At 45.4% G+C, this 15,716-nt stretch overlaps 1 protein-coding gene across 2 annotated transcripts in view; it reads left to right on the forward strand.

Annotated features, from left to right (window-relative positions):
• Positions 1-15,716, forward strand: part of spata13 (spermatogenesis associated 13) — a 30,079-nt gene that overhangs the window by 12,750 nt on the left and 1,613 nt on the right. For both annotated transcript variants that reach the window (XM_042068632.1, XM_042068633.1), the window contains exons 3-12: positions 662-703; positions 1,442-1,924; positions 4,220-4,364; positions 5,260-5,381; positions 7,833-8,012; positions 9,310-9,504; positions 10,296-10,475; positions 11,348-11,580; positions 13,062-13,191; positions 15,093-15,471. In XM_042068632.1, coding sequence (XP_041924566.1) covers positions 662-703; positions 1,442-1,924; positions 4,220-4,364; positions 5,260-5,381; positions 7,833-8,012; positions 9,310-9,504; positions 10,296-10,475; positions 11,348-11,580; positions 13,062-13,191; positions 15,093-15,471 — 2,089 coding nt within the window. The remainder of the gene's footprint in view (positions 1-661; positions 704-1,441; positions 1,925-4,219; positions 4,365-5,259; positions 5,382-7,832; positions 8,013-9,309; positions 9,505-10,295; positions 10,476-11,347; positions 11,581-13,061; positions 13,192-15,092; positions 15,472-15,716) is intronic.

Consider the following 15,716-nt stretch of genomic DNA (forward strand, 5'->3'; position numbering starts at 1 on the left):
GTATTCTGTAATAGTTTAATAGCTTGGCACCGAGGCAAAAGATACAGTGCACCCTCACCCTACAAGAAAATAAAGTGTACATCTGGCAAACATATAATGTCACTTCCTGTCACTTTAGCAAAAAAACCCCGTACCATTGGTCGAAAACGTAGCCATTGTAGCTCAGCCTCCCAGCTGAGTGGTTTAGCTTCTACTTGAGCGCGGGAGTTCATCTTGCGACCTGCAGACTGTTCAGTCTGAGGCTGCAGCCATGGGCCAATGGAGGTGGTGGAGGGTGGTGTTTAGCTTCAGAAGGAGCAGGCCGAGTTAATGATTACTGCTTGTTTGATGATTTGAGAAGATTGCTCAAGCACCAAGCTCCTGCACCTGAGGGGGGAGTTATCAGAGAACACGGCTAACCCTCCAACTCGCCTCTCCCACCCCCCTGCCATCAACACTGGCTGGGCAAAGTCCGGGTCACACAGAGCCGGCAACACACACACACACGCACGCGCACACACTCATGCACACACACTCATGCACACACACATGCTCACCTACACGCACACTTTGTCTGTTTGCTAGAGACAGATTTGCAAGTCTAGAGGTCTTTGGAGTGTATGTATGTTTCGAAGAGTGTGTTTTTTCTACTATGGTGCTGATCTATTGTGTCCCCTTTCAGTGCATATGGAAGACCCCAGAGAAAGATGCGGATGAACAGGAGGTAAGTACAAGGCTTATGTGTGTGTGTGTGTGTGTGTGTGTGTGTGTGTGTGTGTGTGTGTGTTCATTTGCCACATAACCTGGGGTCTGTGATTGATTTGTGAGTGACCTTCTGTTTCTGGACCCAGCTAAGCTACGTGAACAAACATAAAGAGCCTTACAGACACTTGTGATTTGACCAAATTAGTTGTTTTGACAGTTTTGTATTGATCGCGTGTTGTGTTGTTGTACTGTAGTTTGGCTTTAGCTTTTAAAAACATCCACTGTCAATACCAGAAAATTGCATGAACACGTTGCCTGAAAGTGACTTTGCTAAGTTGACATTGAACTAAACAGAAATGTCTCTCTCTGTTTAGCCAGTGATTTTTGGCAGTTCAGAGAGGATGACTCAGTGAGCATAATAGATAGAGTTAAGAGTAGGGGAGTAGTCAAAGAAGATACTGCTGATATATACTAGATATGTGCATGTAGAGGTAGATAATGTAGGTATAAAAGAAGAAACACACATAATATAAGAATCAATTGAAAAGCGGTGTCCTTGCAATAGTGTTGTGTATTATTTACTTGTGATTTTTTTTACAGTATTTACTCATGACATGACCTTTTAAATTTACCTTTTCCTCCATACGCACCTAGGACCTTTTACCTGAACATAAACAGTTTACAGTTTAAGATAAGGCCAGTTTGTGTGTTAGTTGGAGTTGACACTGAGACTCTGATCTTCTCCCTCTCCTCCAAGTCTGATGGGTACACGAAGGTTGCAGACGACGCCGCCGAAGCCAGAGCGCTGCTCTCCAGGTGCCAATCTCAGGGTGAGTCCGTGCCCAGCTCGCCAGCCACGCCACCCCCAACGGAGTCCCCCGCCACCCCTACGGCCGGCACCGACCCTCCCTCTGCAGCGGTGATCCGGCGCCGCTCGGGACGCAGCAGGCCGCGGCCCTTCTCCGACTACGCCCAGCTGGTGAGCAGGAAGTTCTCCATCCCCGAGGAGAGAGGGGCAGAGACATCGCCGGCATCGCAGTCGGAGACCGCCGCCACCGCCACCACTGAGCCCTCCGACGTCAATGGTAGCACTGCTGCTGATGGGGACGGCCAGAGAAGTTGCCACGGCAGCAGTCCGCAGGATCACCAGTGGAGGCGGCCCATGTCCGCCATCGAAGGAATGGACCTCTTCCCTTCACCGGGCGCTGAAGACGGGGAGGACCTGGACACCCTGCCCTCGGTAAGGGAATGAAATGGAGACCACTTAACAGACGACATAAAGGCAAGGCAGTAACATCCAAATACTGTGTCCATACAAATGACTGTTTGCATGGACAACATGGTGTGATGCACTTCCATTGACTTTGATGAAGGCAAAATTGCTAAAAAAAAAAAAGCTAATTGAGAGGTGCTGTATATTCACATTTGAGCCAGATTTCTGCACAGTGTGTTTTGATTTCACAGTGCCCATAACTGTTACAGTCATTGGTCACAGTCATTGGTCACTGCAGGCTATGACTTGAAAGGGAAACAGCCTATCAATCTGTGAAGGGGCCTTAGTGTAAATGTGTGTAATATCTGCTCTCGTATCACTGAGTTTGTTTGACAGAGGCAGGTCTGATCAAATAATGTGGTTTTGATTGCACAATCAAAAGCATGTGAACTTAACTTATCTGGGTTCCCAGCAGACCAGCCATACGTACATGGGCATTCTCAGGGAAGGCTTTATGACACGTACACTTTAAACCCCAATTGACTGATCATAGTGCCAGTGGCTAGCTGCCCGGCCAGCAGCACTTTCTCATTCATTGGTATGCATGTCCAAGAACCGGGAAGACGCCTGCCCACTGGTTCTTGGAAATTAATGCAGCTGGACAAGCACAGGCTAGCCAGCTAGTTAGTCATTGCCTGTTTGAAGTAGTCTTCAATGTTGGATGTTCATGAGACGTCCAAATAGCACACAAAGCAAAGGAAGTGAGACTGATGCAGTGTGTGTAAAGTCTATGAAGGCACACTATGCAAGATTTTCACCTTTATGAAGCCAATTTGATTGTAAACGAACTTGTAATAGGCAAATCGTTCACCTGGCATAGCTATACAGCATAGACATAGCGTGTCCCTACTTAGAAAACCAGCCATGCAACTTCCAAGAGTGGCGCCCTGCCAAAACTTGTGAGAATCTAAAACATTACCTTGACAGTAGATATAACTCTTTGGAGATAGTTTTTGCCTGTTGTTAATCCTTCACCTCCACAACAAAAGCATTTGCATTGTGTACAGGGGGGATAAATCACGAGAAGTTTGCTATTTACAATAGCAGAGTAACATATAAATACATCGCAACTTTAGAGCAAGCTCTAAGCCTGCCAAAAATACCTAAACCTGCATAGTATACCTTTAACCACCTTATCAATTAGGGTTCCTGCTTGATATCAAGCCTAATCAGGGCCCATGTCTGATTTGTCTTTGTTTTGGTGCAGACTACCTCCTGTTCAGTCGAGCAGAGAGAATGCGAGAGATGGGAGTCCTACGGTGCTGAGAATCTGTCTCTGAGCTCGGAGAGATTGGAGTGCTTAGTAGTAGTCCTGTGAAATATTAGTAGTAGTGTATGAAATATTATGCCGTAAAAAAAACATGGTTTGTTCAATTTTCTACCGCAGTCAGCTGAGAGTCCGTTCACCTTTAAATGAATGGATCACCTCCCCTGGGCAATGGCACAGCAAAGAGGAGAAAAAAATACTCCCCGATAGCAAGTTTTTTTTTTTTTTTTTTTTTTTTTTTTTTTTATTTATTTGCAAACATCATTGACATTACAGAAAATGCAACACTACGACATGCACATGAACACTACATACGACAAACAGACGTACATTACATAAACACATACTGTAACTTAACAAGACATCACATTGACTTGGCTTCCACAAACATAACACAACATAACATTAATAACAGAAAGGCTAAGGATGATTTGCGTCCAGGATGATTACAGATATGATTATCAGGGATGAAATTGATGACCGGAATGAAAAGAAGGGGGGATGGGGGGGGGTGCGGATGGTAGCTCTAAGAGTGTGAATGAGGTGGTGTTGGGATGGGGGTGGGGATGGGGGGTGAGGGGTAGTGAGTATGTGAGGATGTATGTGTGTGTGTGTGTGTGCGCATATGTATAAGGCTGGCTTGCTGTTGGGCCAGGAGGAGAGAAGCTGGAACATAGAGAGGGAGGGTTTCAGAGGAGAGGAGTTGTAATTATTCTATTTATGATAAGTATAATAATAGGAATAACTGATTGCCTGGTTGGCCCGATAGCAAGTTAATGAATGCAGCTGTATGTTCTCCCAAAATAAATCAAAAACACAACACAGCTATGTTAGATTTCAATTTGACTAGTCCAAGCTACTAGAAATCATTGGACGGCTTCCAAAACTGGATAACAAGGCCATGGAAAACAAGGCCAGTTTATTTACTCATGGCTGTTTAAACATGGACGTACTGTATAGCTGGACCTGTCTGATAACGTGTGTGTGTGTTGTAGCCGATGACGCGGCCCCCCATGCCGTCCTACCAGGTGCCCCCCTACAGAGCGGTGTCGGCCCGCCTCCGGCCCTGCATCCTGTCCCAGAGCACCCCCATTGGTCTGGACCGCGTCGGCCGCCGCAAGCTGCACCGCGTGCTCAGTGGTGAGGGAGATCTTTTAGAGAGAGGAAGCGAGAGTGTGTGTGTGTGGGGGGGGGGGGGGGGGGGGGGGTCTGTCTGTCTGTCCACAGGTACAGTTTGTTTGTTGTTAATGCCCACTGATGTGAGAGATGTTTTAGAGAGAGAGAGTGTGTGTCTGTGTGTGTGTGTGTGTGTGTGTGTGTGCGCGTGTGAGCCATATGTCCCACAAAGGTCAACATGGATAAGTAACTAAGTAAAGTTTGTCTTATGACATTGTATGGATGTGATGAACTGCACTAGGGTGAAGAAATCAAGGTCTAGGGCCATATCTCATGTCCTATCTGAAAGTGTGTGTGTATGTGTGCGTGCATGTGTGTGTGAGATGATTGTAATTATTTTAGAGTTTATACATTAGTGATCTGTGTGTATGGGTCCTTCTATAACCTTCTAGAATAACAGTGTTCTTTTCTCTAGTCTAGTATTGACTATTACACCCTGTGTTTTTAAAGATCATAGACGAAGTGGCTGATTAATGCTGTGTGTTTTCTTTCTTGTGTACATTCTTTAGACACACATAATTATTTGAGTCCTTGTGTTTGTGTTGGTGAGAGAGAGCATGCTGTTGCCTTTGTATAATCCCCTCTGTGTGTGTGTGTGTGTGTGTGTGTGTGTGTGTCCCTTAGGCGTGGGAGTAGCCTTACCCTGTGTGTGTGAGGGAGTGGGTGAGAGAGAGAGTTTATAGATACTCTAATTGTATGTGTGTGTGTGTGTGCGTGCGTGCGCTCATATAATTGCTTATGTATATCATGTGTTTGATTATGAATGCATGTGTTTTGTGTGTACATGCTAGACATGCTAGTACATGCTATTTGTGTGAGTGTATCACTAACTCTGTGTGTGTGTGTGTGTGTGTCACAGATGGCCCCTCAGAGGGATGCTCAGTGCTGGACGACAGCGTGAGTGAGGAGGATGGCAGCTTTGATGAGCTCACTGATGTCACCCCTTTCCTGCAGACCGTGGAGCTCACTGGCCTCAACCAGGTGAGACACTCACTGGCACACACACACATATACACACACACACATATAAACACATATACACACACACACACATACACTCATACACACATATACATATCCATCTGCACCCACACCCTAGGCAATCAAACCATACACACACACACACACACACTCACCCACATTGCTTCACAAACTCACTCACTCAGTCAGTCACACACATACACACACACACACACACACACACACACACACACACACACACACACACACTACATATCCATCTGCACCCACACCCTAGGCACTCAAACCGCACACGTGCACACACACACACACACACACGCACACACACAGGGTAGTGAATCCTTGAGGCCTGGAGACATGATATCAGACCCTACTGAATTATCGCTCACCAAATCAGCCACAAAATGGCCCTGTATATGGAAGAGCTCGTGCTGTAGCACACCTCATGCTCACATATACACAGATCTGGTGTGTGTTAGACACCAGGCATCTCTCTTGCCAACACACACACACACACACACACAGAGAAAGACTCTTAACACACTTATTCATACAGGCTTAAACACACACACACATGCAAGCTAAACTGGGGGTGTATCTGTGTATGCTAACTGAAAGATAAAGTGATATGAAGGCTGCTGTTGAGCTAGACACTGCTTCTTAGTGTCGGGGCCTGTGTGGTTTACGATGTGACGTTATTATGGATGGGTGTGATGGACTGTGCTAGGGTGGAGAAATCAAGGGCTTAGGGCTATATCTCATGTCCTATCTGAACATTCTGTGTGTGTGTGTGTGTGTGTGCGTGCGTGCGTGCGTGCGTGCGTGCGCTTCACTGGGGCCATGTGGGCTGCTTTGTGCAGTAAATTTATCTCCAGCTGTGTGGGTGGGTAGGTGCTTTTTTTTGTTCCCCTCGACCATGTGGACAGCCACATGCTTCCTACAGTAAATTGAACCCTGGCTCTGTGTGTGTGAGAGAGCATGTATGTTCCTGGACCATGTGGTTCTTCAAGGAAATGTATCTGTGTGTGAGTGGGTGGGACAAAGAGAAGAGCTGTGTATATAACAGTGTATACAAACAGTGTTAACTTGGGTTGGGTGGGCAGTAAGTCTTGTATCTGTTGTAGGCAGTAACCTTAGCCTGTGTTTTTATCTGGTCTCTGCGTAGGAGTTTACCATAGGGGAGGAATGCAGTGTGTGCATTTAGACTACTGCAGTGGGCTCAGATTACTGTGTGTGTGTGTGTGTGTGTGTGTGTGTGAGCATGTGGGCTATCGCCCTTGCAGCTACATTGTATCTATGCTGTGTGTGTGCACTTTAGGGTCTGAGCTGTGACTCTGTGCTCTTGTCAGTTTCACTGCTCACCATAGAAATAGAATCATTAGAATAGTCATTCTCAGTCGCAGCAATTCCTGCTATGATCCATAATATCTATGTGCAAAAGGAAGTAGATTAACAGATAAACAGGTGGATAACTAATTTTGTTTGATATTCAGTTATTACATAACTGTTAATTAAATTAGTGAATGCATAAGATGCTACTCTATATAACAACAAACATCATCAAGATCCCAAGTAAAACAGGAAGTCCTGTTCACTGGAGGATTCTGATTAACATAATTAAGTTTGATGTAGCAAGGTACAGCAAAATAAAAGTTTTAAAAAAGATTTTGAAATGGTGCGACCTGAAATGTGTCACACATTACAGCAATCAGCATCATCCTAAAGTCAGAAACAATGAATTAAGAACATAAACCCTAAAATAACAGTAAAGTAATTTCAGATAGATAAAAAGTATTAAATAAAAGTCTGTCTTGCTCCGGTGCTTTTATTCTGTCTCTGTGCCCTCACTTGCCCTCTTGCATTGACATACATCTCTTGTCATCATGCACCCCAGACCGCACAATACCATTATTACAAGTTGTAAACAGGCACACACAGGATGCTTTGTGTTCAAAATCCTATCGGATTTGCAAAGCTTCTTCCGGAAGTAGTCTCACACACTGGGATTTGATGAGGTGTTACTGTTAACGCAACACACAGCTCATGGCTGCACTACTACTTGGCTAAGGATTGCATGCTGCACACAGTACACATAATGATGCCCCATAACACTGCAAACCACAAAAGCACATATTAATACCAGATGCAATTGTATAGATACAGTATGAGGTTTCTTAGAAGTTTTTATGATTTCAGTATCTGCACATGCATTCAAAATGAAAGTATAGACACATTACTGTGATATTGTGGCAAAACCATTTGACTATTTACAATTTGACCCAAACGATGTTTTTTCTCAGTGTATCTCAGTCATGCGTCCAATACTTTTTTTTTTCTTGTCATATTGTCATCTTATTTCTCTGTCCATCTCGTGTTATGTAGTGCTGTGTCTGTTAACCGCTGTGTCTGTTAATCTCTGTGTCTGTGTCTGTGTCTGTCTGTGTCCTGCAGCTCATCAGCTCGGGCCACGTGTTGTATGCGGAGGCCCTGTGGGACCATGTGACGATGGAGGAGCAGGAGCTGGCCTTCCAGGCGGGTGACGTGATCCGCGTGGTGGAGGCCTCCACCAAGGACTGGTGGTGTGGGAGGGTGGGCGACCGAGAGGCCTGGTTCCCTTCCAGCTTCGTCAGAGTAAGAGAGAACACAGCGATTTACCCTTACTGCCCAACAACAACACACACACACACACACACACACACACACACACACACTTACTGTATATAACATATATACTGTACATGCACATACACGCACACTCTTCTGTAGTTCTGTGCTTCTCACGCACGATGACTGTGCCACTTCTGATTGGTGAGCATGTAAAGAGAATGACATGAATATAAGTCATAAATGTGACAAGATAAACGGACAAATGATTATTTGTAGCTTTTGCGATTAGATAATCGCATTGGTTCATATTGCGATTGTGATAATTTTGAAACCCTAGCACGCACACACTACGATGGCACACATGCTGCCTGCCACGCAAACCTACCGTGGGACTGGTCGTATGTGGCACCATAGTAACGATGCCTGAATGGCAGCTATGCATGAGTCAACAGGGCATGGCAGTCGCCGTAGCGACGGGCATGTTTGACTGGGCGCCAGTGATGAGCAGATAGATGCGAAACGCAATCAGGGTGTCATGTTTACACCCCCCTAAGTGCCAAGGGTGATGCACGTTCTGCTTGAACTAAGGGCCAACCGCGGAGGCAGAACAAACGTGCCCACACACAACTCCCCGATAGAACATTGAAGAACCGTTAGTAACTGCTTGGGCCTTTCACTGAACATGAACACAAACAGATTTGAAAAAAAAAAAAGTCTGGCGCAGTAACCTTTTCATCTTCATGATTTTTTAACATCGGACAACAAAAGATAGAGATAGATAGATAGATACTTTATAGATAGATAGATACTTTATTAGATAGATAGATACTTTATAGATAGATAGATACTTTAGATAGATAGATAGAGATAGATAGATAGATAGATAGATAGATACTTGGATCAATAAAGTATCTATCTATCTATCTCTATCTATCTATCTATCTATCTAAAATTGTTGTCAAACAAAGCCAAAATTGGTCTGGTTAGCAAATAATTCAGCTGTACGTCAGGTAGTGTAATGCCCTTAAACTGACAAGGCCAAGCTGGGATGGGTGTACAGCATGTATGTGTGGTGTGATCTGGTAGAGCCTGTGGGGCAGCCGTGGCCTACTGGTTAGAGCTTCGGGCTTGTAACCGAATGGTTGCCGGTTCGATCCCGACCAGTAGGAAATATGTGGGCAGGAGAAGTGGTTGAGCACTGCTCTCCCATGCCCACACCCACGGCTAAAGTGCCCCTGGCAACCCCTCACTGCTCCCCGAGCGCCGCTGTTGTTGGATGAAGGCGTCTGCTGACTATGTGCATGATGTGACTGTTTGTCAGGTGCGTGTAAACCAAGAGGACTCAAGTGGGGGGAGTGTGGAGAGTGTGGAGATGGCTCTGGACCAGGAGACTGTGTTGCCTAGAGACAAGCGGGCCCAGAGCACGGAGCACCGCGAGCAGATGAGGACCAACGTCGTCCGGGAGATCATGAGCACCGAGCGAGACTACATCAAACACCTGAGGGACATCTGTGATGTAGGGACACACTCTTAAATCCTTCCACACCTTGCCACACACACACACACACACACACACATACACACACACCTGTGATGTAGACACACACACTCTTAAAGCCCTCCACACCCTGCCACACCTGACAAACACACACATACTCCATGCTGACATTTGATTTTGTTTTGGAATTCTTGCCTAAGCTATTTTTGGCTAAAGCTCTTTTACACTTTCCAGTAAATTGACTCTCTCCCAGTGTACATATAAAGCTGACTTACTGGTTAGGGTTCTGGTTCTGGTTGGCTTCCATTTGTTTGGAGTTTAGCCACCAGGGCTCTGCAACACTTTCCTGCAAAGTCTCTCTGCAATACACTGTCCTATTACATTCATCCTGCTAACCTTTAGTTATTTTCCATGTTAGGAATTACAAGTGAACAGTCATAAAGCATTATTGAGAAGTTACCAAAAGCAGACGCATTGAAGTCGTCTTTTGTTAATTGTATTGTTCTATTGGTTTTGTGTCAGCTATATTTAGTCTTTCCACTTGCATAATAGTTCATGTTGTTGTTTTATGCAATGAACATTGGCTGACCTGTTGTCTCTGGACCTTTGGCCAAACTGTTGATGTACTCACTGTTGCCCCCTACTGTTGGCTTAGTAGTAGAGATGTATTTTTTTTCTCTAAATAGACAAGTTGACTTTTTACATCCTCCACATGCATTCTCATAATGTGAATATGATATGAATATGATTTTTGTTTCAATGGGGAGCCTGTTATTTATGTTATTTTGTTCTGACCCACACTTTCACAGGGATACATCCGCCAGTGTCGCAAGCACCCGGGGATGTTCACGGACCAGCAGCTCAAAACCATCTTCAGCAACATCGAGGACATCTACAAGTTCCAGAGGAAGTTCCTGAAGGATCTGGAGAGGAAGTACAACAAGGAGGAGCCCCACCTGAGTGAGATCGGCTCCTGCTTTCTGCAGCAGGTACACACTCGCTCTCATCACTTGCTCACTTGATCTACCTGATGGCACTTGACGAGCTCACACATGACGAGCTTTGAAATCTCCCAGCGCTTACTTTACGATTATTTTCCTATTGACCGGGGCGTTATGTCTGCATTCTGACCTCAGCCTAGCGCTGTAATTAAACCAGGTCATGCTGCAGCGCAACGTCCAAATGATTAAATTGGTTGGAACTTTGACTTCGTTACCTTTGCGAATGAAAAAAAATTCTGACACGTTTTGGCAATGTGATGCACTGGGAAGTGCAGCACTGTGTTGATGCTCTATTAGCAGTCATGCGAGAGTACTGTGAGAGTAGAGTGGTCACCCCCCACATGCCCGTGCAGGCTGCATCCAGGGGCTCAGGAATGTGTTTTTAGTTTGTTGTGCTCCTGGTATGTAAACACTGACTTCATCGCTTTCTCGTCTTGTTTGACCCCTTACCTCCGCCCCCCCCCCCCCCCCCCCCCCTCCAAACCCCATCTGATCTTTTTCTCTTTTTCTCTTTGCCATGTTTTCTCTCTCCACTTTGTCTCTCTCTTGCCCTGTCTCCTTCTGCCATCTCCATTTGTCGTTCCCCATCTCCCATCTCTTTCACCTCCCCCCCCTTCTCTGTCATTTTCTCACATCATCCTTCATATTTCTCTCTTCCTTCCCTCTCTCCTGCCCTCTCTCTCCTCTTCCCTCTCTCTCTCTCTCACTCTTTCTATCCCTCCTCCCTTTCTCTCTACTCCTTTCTCTTCTAAACCCTTTCTCTCTCTCTTTCTCTTCATCTCTCTCTCTTACTCTCTGTTTCTCCTCTCTCCCTCTCCCTCTTTCTGTATTACCCACCTCTTCTCCATCTGCCTCCCCAGGGTGACGGTTTCTCCATCTACTCGGACTACTGCAACACCCACCCAGTGGCGTGCACGGAGCTGCAGCGCCTGATGAAGCTCAGCCGCTACAAGCACTTCTTCGAGGCCTGCCGGCTGCTGCAGCAGATGATTGACATCTCGCTGGCCGGCTTCCTGCTCACGCCAGTGCAGAAGATCTGCAAGTACCCGCTGCAGCTGGGCGAGCTTCTCAAGTACACGCCCAAAGACCACAGGTAGGGGCCAACATCCTCTGGGCTTAGAGTAGCCTGAAAGTAACACAATGTAGGAATTACCACACGCTGAATGAAGTAAGAAATAAAAATCTCTTCTATGATTGGTGGCGGCATTATTCATGGCTTCACTGCATCTGTGGTAGTGTAGTGGTTAAGGAGCTGGGCTAGCGTGCAGTAGCCTGAAAGTTGTGGGTTCAATTCCTGGCTTCCACCGTTGTGCCCTTGAGCAAGGCACGTAACCTCAAGTTGCTCCGGAGACAATGTAATCCCTTGTACTATAGTTGACGTATGTAAGTCACTTTGGACAACAGTGTCTGCTAAATGAACATAAGTAAATGTAATGTAAATCTGTAGGCTTCTGCTAGTGAGCTGTTAGTGTTTGCAGAGTTCTCTGCATAGGTTGTACGGTGGTACAAGCTATGCATATGGCACTAACATTGTAATTCCATGTTAAGTACTCTGCCTTCCGCTGCCAGTATTATTCACTCATGGAATGCATCTACCATTCTGAAACCATCCATTCAGTGTTCTCGTCAAGATGGTGAAAACAACATCATATTTAGCGATAGTTTAAGCATAACAATTACAGAAACATAGCTTTTCGTGCAGTCTTACAATTGACAATGGCCATATAAATGTTACTATGCTACTAAGTCATCATTTTTATCAGTCAACTATTTGCAACATCAGCTATGTAGTGTTAGTTAGGATTGATTACTTGTGGTGATGGTTGCAATGTTTGTCTGGATGTGGGAGGGAGGATGGCTAAATAAGACTTAAGTAACACTTAAAACTGCTGGAGTAAGAGTAGGAGAGGGGGATCTGGAGGTGTGTGTGTGTGTGTGTGTGTGGTGTGTGTGTGTGTGTGTGTGTGTGGACAGTCAGAGGGAGGAAGGAGAGTGAGATGGGAGAATGAGCAACAAACTTAATTACATTCAGTCCGGTACGCCCTGGAGGAGGTCAGTCTCCAGACACTGACAGGAGAAGAGGGAGGACCAGAGGGAGTCTCTGAGTGGCATTGTGGTCAGACTGACAGACAGACAGACAGTGAATGAGTGAGAGAACACAAAGACAGACGTACACACCCAAACCTTTCATCATTTCAACACCAGACATTCATCATCTCTCTGCACAAAACCGCTCAAAAAGACCGGTTTGTGTACATTAATGATGTGCATGTTCTGCTCTCTGATGATGTGTGTCTACAAAAATACACAAATAATGAACTGTCCTCATTTGTTAATTCGACAATTGATTTGCAAATTCCAGAGATATTTGCATGCGTTTAGTCATTTGATATGACATGGAAGAATGTGGCGAGTCAAGTCAAAATGTTTTTGTTTGTGCCGTAATTACAGGGGCGTGAGCGGTACATACAAGGCGTTGAAGAATGTGGCTTGGCGTTTAATAATTTCAGAGGTGGAACGACGCTTACAACATGAAGAATGTGGCGAGTAAAAGTGTTTTGTGTGTGTGTTTAGTGATTTCAGAGGCGTGAGCGATGCGTACGAGGCGATGAAGAACGTGGCAAGCCTGATTAACGAGAGGAAGAGGAGGCTGGAGAGCATCGACACCATTGCCCAATGGCAGGTCTCCATCCTGCGCTGGGAGGTGAAGATCTCCACACGCTTTTATTTTGACACCAACATTCCTTTACTTTCACCCATTTTCTCCATGCCACATTGCACAAAATTCTCCAAGGCACAAATAACTCACTGGTTCTGGATCAGTTATGAAAAGAAATGTGAGAAATTCTTTGTTCCCTCTCTAAGCACCCAGGGAATTGTAGTAGTCTTGTAGTTTAGGCTGCAATATGTGTTGTATAAACTTGCAAAAAAAGGGAATTTACAATGAGGGAAAAAAAAACAATTAGGGAATTAGACATACCGGTACATCCTTATGTGACCCTTTTCTAATTTATTAAAGTGCTGAGTGGTAGTGAAGCATGGGCGTCGGTCAGTTCACTGGGCAAGCTCTTGGAAAAACTCAATTCCTCTGTGGTATCTCAGACGTCACATAAATGTCTGGTGCAGGCTACAGGAGTATCACTGTGGAGCCTCCACTCAGTAGACTCTCTGCTCTGCCATTGCAAGACTGATTGGATGTAGGACAGCATGGCCATTAAATGCTGCCAGCACAGTGAATTAGAGAGCATTTCACTAATGGATGTTTTGGCAAATGACAAATGGCCATTATCTGCATGAAATGCTTCTGGTGGCCCCAGCTGTGGTGCAACTGGCTGGGGCACCTGCACCGTACGCCGGCAACCCGGGTTCGATTCCCGCCCGTGGTCCTTTCCAGATCCCACCCCGACTCTCTCTCCCACTCACTTCCTGTCACTCTCCACTATCCTGTCGCATTGAAAAAAAGGCATAAAAGCCCCCCCCCCCCCCCCCCCCACCCAAAAAAAAAAAAAAAAAAAAAAAAATATATATATATATATATATATATATGAAATGCTTCTGGAACTCAAATGGAAGAACTACTGGTATAATAGACACCATTAGCAACAGGCACCAACTACACAATGCAAAAACTATGGGTTAACATTTCCAGGAAGGCCACAGAAGAACAAGAAAACCCTCATTTGTCCCTTATCTGAACTAACAGGCCATCTTTGACAAAACACTCAGCTACACAAATACAGTATGTGGGGACCTAAAGTATGTTCATAATTAGACCCTGTTTCAAAGTAACTTTGTCTGTTTATAAATATCCTAAGAGGCTGTATTTGTGCAGTAGACAAGCATGTCTTCCCCTGGCAGACTGACCAGTTACTGAACCATTTCCCGTTATGTCTCTCATCACTTAGTATTTTGTTTCTCTATTCGTTATCAAGATATGGATATTCCACTGAGAGTCGTTTGACTGTAATTGGATAATGTTCAGAGCAGTCTATCGGATTACTATACGCTTGTTATATAATCCTTATTTTTCCGTCGTAGTGATGGACTCCTACCAGTCCTCTGGTCTAGACCTCTTTGGCTTAACCTGACTTGCATACTGCATTTATAATCCCATGTTAGCAGGTGATGCCCTCTCACCTACTTCCAATGGTTGAGTTAGATAAAGGATGAGGGGTCTGTTTGCCATACATAAATATTAAAGCAGAATTCAGTCACAGCAAAACAACAAGACACACACAGACACATACACACACATGAAAATGCAAAATGTTGAAAAATTCACTATTTCATGCAAAAGTCTCATTAAACTTTGTTCCAGTGACTTGAGAAGTTGGGTCAGTTTCAGTTACACCAAAGAGTGATAAACGTATGCTCTCCCTGTAATGTTGGTGTAATGTAGATATGCTCTGTGACCAAGCTTTCAAAGTAATTTCAGACAGGTGCATGTCCTGAGCAACTTAACACAAAACTTCATAAAGAATGTGTGAATCTGAATACAGTGCATGTACAGATTTCAAACTTGTGGTAGAATGATTGATAAGCAGTATAGATATTCCCTTCCTTCTTCTCTTCATGTGCATTAACGCCCACTTGTCTGCGCCCCAGGGCGAGGACGTACTGGCATGCAGCTCCGAGCTCATCCACTCGGGGGAGCTGACCCGTGTGGTGCGCAACGGCAAGACGCAGCAGCGCAGCTTCTTCCTCTTCGACCACCAGCTGGTCTTCTGCAAGAAGGACGTGCTGCGCCGCGACCTGCTGCACTACCGCGGGCGCCTAGAGATGGACGCCGCCGAGCTCCAGGATCTGCCGGACGGCCGCGACGCTGAGCTGGGCGGTGTGAGCCTCCGGAACGCGTTCCGGCTGCGGAGCACAGAGACGCAGGAGACGCTGTGCACACTGTGCTGCCGCAGGGCCGAGGACAAACGCCGCTGGCTGGAGGCCTTCGCACGCGAGAGGAGGCGCGTGCAGGAGGACCAGGAGATGGGTGAGTGGAGAAGAGAGGAGAGGAGTGGGGAAGGAGGTCCTGAGTTCACATATACAGTATAGTTTATAAAAACACTAATTGCAAATAAATACCCTTAGATAAATTAAATGTTTGCGGTAGATTTGCAGCAAACATTTGCCACCACACTTAGAAAACTTCTGGTGACAAACCTAATTTGCATATGACATTGCTGCAAATTTGCTGCAACATTGCCAAACTTAACCGCAACTGTTTGCCAGAAACCT

This window comes from Alosa sapidissima, chromosome 17 (assembly GCF_018492685.1).
Source record: "Alosa sapidissima isolate fAloSap1 chromosome 17, fAloSap1.pri, whole genome shotgun sequence".
Classification (NCBI taxonomy): Eukaryota; Metazoa; Chordata; class Actinopteri; order Clupeiformes; family Clupeidae; genus Alosa; species Alosa sapidissima.